The sequence below is a fragment of the Micromesistius poutassou genome, assembly GCF_964030765.1.
Source record: "Micromesistius poutassou genome assembly, chromosome: 15".
NCBI lineage: Eukaryota > Metazoa > Chordata > Actinopteri > Gadiformes > Gadidae > Micromesistius > Micromesistius poutassou.
This window is the reverse complement of record NC_140285.1, coordinates 11,523,707-11,535,642: the sequence shown is the minus strand read 5'-3', so window position 1 is coordinate 11,535,642 and position 11,936 is coordinate 11,523,707. Positions and strand designations below refer to the sequence as shown.

At 46.6% G+C, this 11,936-nt stretch overlaps 1 protein-coding gene across 10 annotated transcripts in view; it reads right to left on the bottom strand.

The window, feature by feature from the left end:
* Positions 1–11,936, bottom strand: part of LOC311359927 (membrane-associated guanylate kinase, WW and PDZ domain-containing protein 1-like) — a 77,154-nt gene that overhangs the window by 47,384 nt on the left and 17,834 nt on the right. For all 10 annotated transcript variants that reach the window (XM_084479963.1, XM_084479965.1, XM_084479966.1 and 7 more), the window contains exon 2: positions 7,808–7,924. In XM_084479963.1, the coding sequence (XP_084336089.1) occupies positions 7,808–7,924 (117 nt within the window). The remainder of the gene's footprint in view (positions 1–7,807; positions 7,925–11,936) is intronic.

Sequence of the window (11,936 nt, the reverse complement as noted above, 5' to 3'; positions counted from 1 at the left end):
CTGTGTACGTATGCATCTTTCCGCTCTTTTTCTGCCCACCCACACCTCCTCCTCCTCCTCCTCATTCTCCTCCTCCTCCGTCTAATACCGGAAGCTAGGGCATCACTCGCAGCAGAGGTAAATGTCACTGAATTACCTTTGCGCTGCTCCTTCTGCTCTGGCTCTCTCTCTCTCTCTCTCTCTCTGTCTCTTTCTCTTGCTCTCTTGCTCTCTCCTCTGCTCTGTATTCCAACCAAGACACTCACAGGTTAAATCCACACACAGAGCTCCGACAGAATCCGTCCACTGTAGGTCTGATCCAGAGCGTCCACGGATTGTCCGGTCGCATGTGAAGGCTAGCCCGATGCTAGCTCATTCAAGCAGACAGCCAGCTACTAGGGCAGCTGCCTTCCCCCCCCCTTAAAAACTCCACAAGCAGAGAGAGAGAAAAAATGAGAGGTCCAGCCCAGCTTAGAGGCTAAGCCAATGTGAGCTATTCACACTCCAGCTTCTGTCTGTGGCCAATAGCTGCAGCCACAAAGCCCGACCCCCCCCCCCTTCCCCCTCCTCCTCCTCCCCCATCCTCCTCCTTCCCCCAAGCATGTTCCCGCCCACATCTCCCCCACCCCCTCTTCCTCCTTCCCTCCTCCCACTATTACTATTACCCCTGCGTCTTAGCCATAAATATGGTCCCTTGACGTAGCACAACACATGCTCGCCTCTGATAAACAAGACGGCCCATGCATGTCTCGTGAGGGAGAAGCTCCAAACGCCAGGTGAGGGGAGTGCAGGGTGAGTGCAGGGTGAGTGCAGGGTGGAGCACAAGAGGATGCCAGACACATGTACAAGAAGGCACTGCCCGGTTGAATCAAAGTAAAGGCGAAAAGGGTTCACATAAACAGGAATAGGTTTAATACAACAAAATAGCATATGATTGATTTACGAGAACCATTGGAACCTCAGTAATAATTATGTTTTAAATAAATGATTATTGGAAATAGAGTTCAATCCTTGTTTGTAAATACGTAGGTAGATATGTATATAGAAAATGGCTGCATAGCAATGAATGCAAGCAATACATGCATTCTCATGCTTAAACACACAGGGATTGGATGGATGGGTGTGTTTCCCATGGTGGACCAATGGGAATCTTGTACCTGGTAAGGCAAGCCCGTACCTGCGGGGTCATGGACAACAGCCCAGGCCACCCTAACCTCTCAACCCCAGGACCTGCCCTCAGGGAGACTGACACCATCTCTGGGTCCAACTTCACAACGCCTGAGCCCCAGGCTTCACTTATACTATGACAAGGATTCAGGCAAACACACCTCCCTTCATTGCTACTTGAAACACATGAGCTGTCTGAGCACTGGGACGTGGTGCTTTGGTTTGTCCATGTTTCTGTGCCACACTGTGTCCCAGAGAAACACCACGCCTAATCCTTATTTGTGAGGGCACAGAGCATGCGGAAATGGCAGCCCTGAGGGTGGTCGACAGCTCCAAAATCCTTCACTGGAGTGTAACATCTGTCAATTACAGTTTGCAAAAGGGCCGTCCAAAGCACGGCGTAGTAACGGCGGCCTCGTCGCCGTTGAGACCGGCCGAGGCGTCATCCTCGTCACCGTCGGCACCAAGCGTCGTCGAGGTGGTACACAACCGTCCGTGGTGAGGCTCTCCGTGGAAGACAAACCCCTACTTTAGCCTTATTTTATTCATCAGCCTGACCGCCACAGACGTGAGCAGCCAGATGAACACATCAAAGCGTGAGACATGGCGAAGCCCAGAGAGGAAGAGTGACTTCTATTTATAGCTCAGAGATGAATCATTTCTCACCCAGTGATCCTTTGATTGTTTAGCAAAGGAAACGGAGAGCCACGGTTTTCCGGTTTGGATGAACGTGGAGTCGTAAAACGAACCTGCCTCTGGAGGATGGCCGAACAGTGACAGGGGGAAAGCGGTGTAGAGATATGTGTGTTAAACTGTGTTGTATTTCCAGTTGATACACAATTGGAAATCCTGATTTTGTGAGTCAATTATATAATGAAGAACCATGGATTCCAATGAGATGTTCCAGTCCTACTGTTCTGGTTGTCATTCACAAAAATAAGAAAACAGAGATAAATACAAGCCTTTGGGTTCACAATAACACATTAAGTATGTTGCAGCTTGTCTGTTTCTCATTGGCTTCAGACTTTCATTTAAAAAAAGGCTGACCAAACCACTGTTAAAAAAAACTATATACCCTCTGTCCATCCCTCTACATGGCTTCTTGAAAATACATCCCTTATGCTTTGATGGGAAAGTACAACATTAGTAACTATGTAGGATGACAGACTGTGATGCACATTGATGTGGTCACAAGACACACACATGCACACACACACACACACACACACACACACACACACACACACACACAAACACAGCAGGCCTGAGATGAAGGGGGAATAACAGTGATTTCTGTTCACATAATGAATACTGAATATGTTTGAATTCCTTGACCTCCTTGACAAGGCAAATTATATTTAGTTCAACTATAACAAGCAAGCATTATCCCTCTATTGACAAATGTTTTTCAAATATATATATATAATATACAATTCAAAGGCAATAATTGGCTTAAATAAGCTTAGAAATCAAACGGTTAACACTGACCATCTGATACCGATCAGTTTACGATTACATATTTGTTTTTGATCAATTTGACAAAATGCAGTCAATGAGGCAAACTAAATATGCATGGTTCATACTAACCAAATGTATCTGTAGTAATGGCATCTTTGTACAGATGTGTACAGAATAGATTAATTAGTAATAAATAATAAAATATAGATGGAATAACATCCAGGAGAGGTTGTACAGTGCAGAGACACAGGGTTGGCACTATGGTCATTGTAAAGGATGGTATTATGGTGGATGGTGTACTGTATATGTAAGCTATTTGTAAGCTAGCCCTTATATCCTTATTTTTTACTATCCCATTTTATAGAGACATAAAGACATTAAACCCTGGCATTAGGTCTACATACATACACGCACGCACACACACGCACATACACAAACAGAAACACACACACATCTTGCACCTGTTCTAATGCATCACTGCTACGTGAAAACAAATATTAGCATTGCTCCGCCAATGAGCTTGGAGGCCATGGTGTTTTTTTTGCCATCTCTCATCCCCTTGCGGTGAATCGCATGCTAGCAAGGAGGAACGCGCCCGGGCTACAACATGCCATGATATACAGATATATTCTGCACCCGCATGTTTGTGGGGAAAAAGAGGCAAACGCGGGCTAAGGGGGGAAGGGGGGGGGCCCTGGACCCATCAGTTATACGGCTGGATGGCCATCATTAGCATGAGGCTTCCCAGCAGCAGCACCCTGCAATGCAGCGACACACACACACACGCACGCACACACACACACACACACACACACGCACACACGCACACACACACACACACACACACACACACACACACACACACACACACACACACAATGGTGAGTGCCACACTTCCCCCTGCGGTTCCCCCAGAAAAGCCCTTTTGTTCGGGGAAGCATCTGGAGCTGACCTCCATACATTGGAGGTTGATAACCCTCCACCACTCCTCCTCCTCCTCCGCGTCCCCTCCCCGCAGCCCCTCTCCCCCTCTCTCCCCCTCTCTTCTCCTCCCCTGTATCTCTCACTCATTCCTGCTCCTCATCTCCGATCTAACCCTTCTTAAAAAAAAAAGACCTGCCACCACAGCGACCCCCTTCTTCAAACCTCCTGCCACCCCCCCCCCCCCCCCCACCCTCACACACACACACACACACACACACACACACACACAAACTCTCCTAGTCTTCCCATGTCCGCTTCTCCCCACACACACACACGACCCCCCCCCCCCCCCCCCATTACAACCAAGCTCAGGAGCGCAGCCGTCCTTGCTTCTTGAAAAGGGGGTCTGTGTGTGTGTGTGCTAGCAGGGCCTATACAAAGCCTGCAGGGTTGAATTCGAAAATCCAAAGAGGGAAAAGCACCAAGACTACCGGCCATCTGTCCCTCTGGGTTGGACGTGCCTGCTCCAAGTGTGCCTGCTCAGCCCCCCCACGCCCCTCCCCCTCCCCCCAACTCCCCCTCCCCTCCTTTACCCCTCTGCCCCTTTGCCTAGCATAATTCCCACCCCCATCTAGCCTGAATCTCTTAGCCTACATATACACACACACACACAACTCACACACAACACAACACACACACACACAACACTCACACTCGACACCCCCCCCCCCCCCCCCCCCGCTAGCCAGTCTGCGTACAACAGTGTTTTGCAGAATGAATGGCGGTCGGGAGGGAGAGGGTGATGAACAGGAGGGAGAAGGAGAGGAAAGCGAGGAGAGGAGAGGAGAGGAGAGGAGGGGAGAGGAGAGGAGGGGAGAGGAGAGGAGAGGAGGTTGCCACTTGCCTGGATGGGAAGGAAGCGCAGGGCCAGCGAATCACGCCGTAATCCTTTCTTTGTGTCAACGGCAAACAGAAAAAAAATGTCTCCAACAATGATTCCCGAAGATCGGCAGCGGAGTGGAAAACAAGGAAGCGCGTGAGAGAGAGAGAGGGAGAGAGAGAGAGGGAGAGAGAGAGAGACAGCGAGAGACAGTGAGGAGGGAGGGAGGGAGAGCAGGAGCAAGAGAGAGTGAGCAAGAGAGAGCGCGAGCAAGAGAGAGAGGGAGAGCTAGCAAGGGAGAGAGAGAGAGAGAGAGAGAGGGAGAGAGAGAGAGAGAGAGAGAGTGAGAGAGAGAGAGAGACACTAGCAAGACAGCGGGAGCTGCGGTAGTGTGACAGAGGCAGATCGAGGAAGCCAGCAGCAGCCGCCGAGCCACAGGGACGCTGGCGCTCACTGGAGGATTTGTAGTGAAAGGGGAGAGGGGGCCGGGCGAGCGAGTGAGAGAGAGAGAGCGGGAGGGAGAGAGAGCGGGAGAGAGAGAGATCAGGTGGGGGTGGGTTTTGCTCCACACCGGGACACACCGCTGAGCTCACCCTCACCCGAGAGCGGCAGCTGTGGACGTGCGAGGGCGATGAGTCCCAGGAGAGTGACTCCTCTGTTTATTCGTGACGTTCACTTGTGCGCGGTAACAATGGCCATCTGTAGCAGCAGGACTATGAGGGAGGAGAGGGAGGGGGGGAGGAGAGCAGAAAAAGGGGGGATGGGGGCAAAGGGGAGGGTGAGAGCGAGAGGGAGGGGGGGATTCACATGGCGAGTGTCCTGTTCCGAAACAGCAAAAGGAGAAAGAAAAGAGGGAGAAGAAACATGTGCTTGCACACACACACACACACACATACAAAGCCAGGTTTGGAAGAAGGAGCAAACACCTGTTCGAGTCAGGCCTGAGGAGCCAGGGGTGTGAGGGGAGGCGGGAGCACATGTGCCATGAGAGGGGGAGGAGACATGAGAGAGAGAGAGAGAGACACACACACAAAGGAACGTAAAGGGGTTGAGAAGTGTGGCTTTTATTTTCCCTGCCATTGTCATTCTGCCTGGTCATGCCATGTGTGAGCCAAAGAAGAATATCAATGGAAGGAGGCAGGGATGGTGGGCCACAATTTACGAGAGGGAGAGAGAGAGAGAGAGAGAGAGAGAGAGAGAGAGAGAGAGAGAGAGAGAGAGAGAGAGAGAGAGAGAGAAGGAAAGAGAGAAAGAGAGAGAGCGAGAGAGAGAGAGAGACACAGAGAGAGAGAGAGAGAGAGAGAGAGAGACACAGAGAGAGAGAGAGAGAGAGAGAGTGAGGGGGGGGGGGGAGAGGGAGAGGGGTAGGAAGATGACCAAACAAAAATCTCATTCATAACAGATACAGCCTCCAACATCAGACCACGTCCATAAATTCATACCTGCTCTATCGTCAGTGTTCTTTGTTAAACTGGTTTGCCTGTCAGTTGATGCACTTTGTGATATATGAGCTGATGGTATGTCATGGGCTTCCTATAGGCAGCAGCAGTAGGGGGGCTCACAGATCACACGATGCTGCATATTAATGTAAAAAAGCTAAGTAGAAAAGCACATGAAACTACTGTGACCCATTGGGTAAATGCCTCTTCATGAAGGATTTGTTATATTCAATTAGGCCAAACTGATAACATGAATTCTTCCTGCGACCTGTCTCGACCAGCAGTGTAAACAACATGTGCTATTAACCAATATGTGTCTTTAATAAGTTAAATGAGTAAGATAAAAAATGAACAGTTGCCAGTTGCCTTTTATACAGCAACGTGTTAATCAGTAGTGCAGCATTGCAAACTAATGAAAATCAGTTCGCTGTACCATGTTCCTCTCGGTCACGCTCAGTGTGAATATCCACACTGACGTCCCTCCTCCCAGCAGCCTCTGATGTCCGCGAGAACATGCTCATCCCATCGTAATCAGGCAGGAATCTATTTTCAATATATCAGAACATCATAATCCCAGGCGGACGGCCACCGGGCCGGGATGTGGGATGTGGATGTGGGATGGAAGGGGGGCGGGGGTGGTGGTGGTGGTGGTGGGGGTGGTGCAGAGGGCGCTGGGGCGTAGGCTAGGCTCAGGGACAAGGATTAGTAGTCACATGGCAGAGAGCAGGAGGAGGATCCACACACACACACACACACACACACACACACACAGATTGAGAGATAAAGGGAAATACAAGGGAGAGAATGTGAAAGATGGTGGGAGGAAAAACATTTTTGTTTTTTGTGTGTGTTTTTGTGTGTGTGTGTGTGTGTGTGTGTGTGTTTGTTTGTTTGTGTGTATAATCTAGCCTAGAAACCCCGTTGCATTTTGGAGCACTTCCATGTGCATTTTCTCTCTCTCTCACACACACACACACGGACTCACACACACACAGACACACACATATATCCAAACCCTATTGTACAGATCCAGAAAGATGTGCTTTGTGGCAGGAAATGTGATCCACGTTTAAACTGATAATGTCTATGAAACGCTTTCACAAACCTTTGTTGTCCGTAGAAGTACGCACCGGCGTTCTGCAGTAATTAAAGACGGGGACATCGAGGTAGGATATCGCTCCGAAACCACAACATTATTACAGGGGAAATAACAATGATGAAAAGAAGCCAGGCGTGCTCAGGCACGGCCTGTTTGATCTACACTGCGACTAGCATTAGAAAAGGGCTTTATGATCAATGAGGAACCAACCGCCTAGCACCTGAAGTAACACATGAGAAAGAATTAATGCTATAGAAGTCAGCTTACAATCCAGCATGATACACTCGCCTCTCTCACAAGTACATTTGTATTTGTTTTACTTTGAATTCATTACAACGAATGGAAGCATGAAGAGGACTAAGTAGAAGGACAATGCTCAATGCTAATAAATAGAGGTTATTAAAGTTGCAAACGGGTTTGATCAGAGTTCAGAGGAAACCCAGGGAGCAGCCTGGGGAGGCGGGTGTGGCCGGAGTCACAGCGGAGGGCGTAGCTGTGACACGGACGGTGTGTGCAGGGTGTAGGGTGTAGATGTGGATGTAGGTTGTGGTCGTAGGGTGTTGGTGTTGATGTAGGTCTCGGGTGTAGGTGTAGATGTGGATGTAGGCGTGTAGGGTGTAGATTTGGCTCAGAGAGTGGATATGTAGGGTGTTTATGTGGATGTAGGTGCATGCGAGGGAAGATGTGGATGTAGGTTGTGGTTGTAGGGTGTTGATGTACATGTGGATGTGTAGGGTGTAAGTGTAAGGTGTAAGGTGTAGGGTGTAGATGTAGGTGTAGGGGTGTAGATTTGGATGCAGGGGAACAGTGTCGATGTAGCTGTGGATGTAGGCGTAGGGTCTAGACGCAAGCTGTACTCACAAGGCACGGCATGGCGGTACAGGTTGGCCCGGATGTTCTGCTGCAGCTCATGGTCTGGGGAGGACTTCTGGAAGCGCAGGCCCAGGTAGCGCTTCAGGTCCTTGTTCAGCTTGTTTCCTGCAGGGGAGACAGAGGAGCCGGGTCATGAACCACGTCTTCACATGAGCTTGCTCATGTGAAGTTTGCTGATTGATCCCAAGTTAAGTTAGTTAACTTAGCTCAGTTTAGTCATGTTGCATAAATATATAAAGAAGCTCAATAATGAAATGAGTTCTATGATATCTTGAATATATCCTCTGATACACAATCAAGAAAAACATTAACATCACCATGAAACTTAATACATGTGATGCTGCAATCGTTTTTAATCGTTGTCTAAATATTATAATTTTATCTTTCACTGACATTTCGATAGAAGGGGAAGTTCAATAGCACTATCTTATATCATACAATGGACAATATATTGGAATATGCAGATAGGAAAGGAGATACATGCAGGTTGAGGCAACTGATGAAAATTGCGTCTGATTGGCTGTGGCTCTCAGGTTAGTTAGCACTTATCCAATCAGAGGTGTTGATGCTGACTTTGAACAGGGCCCCACGTTCACAATAGGGCCAGATGGTCAGAGCTCTCTCTCACACCAGGGTCCTGTTTAGGAACATTTAACGATCTCTAAATATATCATGTCCGTCTGGGGAGCTGGCCAGATATTCTTTAGGGAGCGGTCTGAATCTGGTCAGGCTAGGTTGGGTTACAGGTAAAGCTGAATCTTTCATTAGAAGTTGGCAGGGAACTAGGTAGAATTGTTATAATTCAAATACCTTCTCACAATGTCTGGCCCCTGGCCTATTTTATCCATAAAATATTCACGAAAATTGTAAAACAACAAGATAATTTGGTCAAGTTTGCCTGTGAATTCTCAGACATTATGAGTATCATCCATCAAAGCAGACTCACTGAATTACAAAACAGTTTGATGTCAGATCTAACAGGTATACAACTATCACACACATCCTAGGCCATATGTTAGGTTATGGTTAGGTTAGGTAAATGATTGGATATACCTTATTATGATTTAGCAATATTAAGATTAAGATTTAGCAATATTATTAATTAATTCCATCTTAGTATATAAGTAACTTTGCTTGAATCAGCAGCAGGGCTATTTGTTAGAAGATCACGGTTTTAAAGATAAGGGTTTTATTTAGCTGAAATATGACAGAAACAATATAAGAATTATTTGTATAACATGTATAGTTTGGCATGACATTAGATCATGTGTAGAAGAATGAGACTTCTTCAACAGTGGAGCCTTTCCTTCTGTAATGAAAACAGTGGTTTGCAGTCTACTATGCTGTATTTTTCCATTTCACTACACACTCGAACACACACACACACACACACACACACACACACACACACACACACACACACACACACACACAGCCTCTGTGTAATTCTGCGTAAGCAAAGCACAGTCAGGTAATTGTTACCTAGCAACCAGCCAGTGCTGACAACCATCGTTGTGGTCCCTGCTAGGCAAGCAGCATTCAGATTGTAAAAAAAAAAAAAGAAAAGACAGATACACACACAGATGCACACAGTGTGTCTCTGCATTGCAACGGTGAATGTAGTGTGTGAAATCATAGTAACAGGAAAAGGATCTAAATAAATCCCACATAAATATCATACACAACATCATCATGAAAGCACATACAGTACTAAATGAAGAACAGAACCCTGTGGGGTGGGATGCATGCGAGGAGCGGGCTGGCTGTTAGCTCTCTCCCCTGGGGGGGGGATGAGCTACCAATAGGTGTTAACAGCATCCTCGCCGTGGAGCGGGTGAAGGAATCAGCAGTGAGCCACCCAGGTGTCATGCTTCATCAATGACCAAGTCATCAAATATTCAATATCTTCCAGGATTACAGCAGCACTGCGTCGGGAGAACACTCGCTCCATGGTGGGCTAGGATGTTTGTGCTAATATCTGCTCCCCCCCCCCCCCCCCCCTCACCACCCCCTCTCGGCCCTCACATTCAGTGATTCAGTTCATTCTTTACCGAGGAGGAGCCCACCGTGGCAGACCCCTCTAAGCATTCAGGCTGAAAAAAAATTACTATAATTAGGAAGTGATGCCAAGAAAGGGACTTGAATCCTTGTGAGGCCTCAGGCCCTGAAGCAGGACCAGGGACATAAGAGGGTTAGGGAGGCAGCTTATTCAGATGCACACACACACTCACACACACACACACACACACACACGCACTTGTACACACACACATAAACACACACACACACACACACACACACACACATGTAAACACACACTTACATACACACACACACAAATGCACACAGCGTTGGCTTTGGTGCATTTTGGGGACAAAGTATAAGCAGATATAAATAGGGGGTTTGGTTAATCTATAATTGACACGAAAGAAGGAAGCCCCATTGTGGTGGAAATGTCTTGGTGGGAGTGATTTCTTAAATACTTAATATAGATTCTGTCGTGTGGTTATTTGAATACATATGATTCAACGTGCAACACCATCACAAGTATATTACAATTACCACTAAAACAGGAGTACATACTATGACGACTCCCCAAATCTTGGTCAAGTTATAAATATCCACATTGCACCGTGGTGAGATAACACTGAAAGATGGACTGAATAATGGTTCACAATTAACTACTTCCCCACTTCCAGGAAGTGTAGGGTAGGCTGCTGCTGGATTGTGTGGGACAGAGGTCAGTGTGTGTGTATGTGTGTGTGTGTGTGTGTGTGTGTGTGTGTGTGTGTGTGTGTGTGTGTGTGTGTGTCAGGTCTGAATCGGACACATACATGGAGAGATAAGCTGCCGGAAGAGATATATGTTTTCTCTCACAGGACGATAGCAAGATGGGTATAAGCCAAATCAGAGAGCACTCTACACATGCTAGGCCTTCATGTCTCACCATTACATAACCTTTCTAGTTACGCCAACCTGTTTTATTTAAGATTAGGAGACTTATACTGACACATTCAAGGACACCCACACACAAACACACACAGGCACACACTCACAGAGACATACAGTCACACAGTCCCAGCATGCAAACACAGTTGTCCACAAATATAAGCGCATGTCATCACAATACCCATGATACAACACAGAAAAGACTGTTGTACATTTTATATGGTGCATATTACAAGGCCTTGATCTTAAGAACTTCTACTACTACTACTACTACTACTACTACTACTACTACGAAGAAGAAGAAGAAGAAGAAGAAGAAGAAGAAGGTAATGTATTGCAAAACTTATCACAATTAGTCAGCTGCTGCTATTTTTGTCATGCTTGAGGCAAAGTAAACAAAGTGATTACAAATCAGTAATGGCTTGTACCTTTGGGACGTGTAATGCAGCCAAGAAGAACAGCTCCTGCTCTCAGGACTCAGATCCCCTATGAAACAGAGACCCTTTCCATAAACTCTCCTTTTATCAAGATCCTTAATCCTTTAAACACTATTGTTTATTTATTTGTATATACTGTTTATCTTGAACATGAAACTGCTGTTTACTAAACCAAATGGGGATTTTACATTTTGTATTCATGATTAACGTTAACCCTGTAGCCTGGACTTTGAACTTTACTATCGGAATACCCACTCGGATTGTCTTCATGTAATGTCATCGTGAATCCAGGTAGATATTACTTTTCCTGTAAATTGTTGATGTTATTTTTTATTAACAGTGTGTGACCTTCTGTGAAAGAATATAATCAAAACTAATATAAAGGGTTGTATGTGGTTCATAGTTGCGTGTCCACAGTAGTTCTGGCCATACTTACACAGTGTTTGTGTATCTTCTCTCTCTTTGGTTGCTGATTGAGATTCATGTCTTGTCTCCCAGCTCAACACTGCCCTCTGTATCTCTGTCAACACACTAAATCTGCTTCATGCAGGACCGTTGCCACAGCAACCCAGGTCCAACCAGCAAAAGAGAAGGGTTTTCTGTCGTCAACATGGGATGCTGCTCTCTAGTGGTGGATCAGCATATTTGACTGTTGTTTACACAGGACAACATATACGGTAAACTTTGAAGAAATAGGACATTATGATTCACTTATATTGATATTAATACAA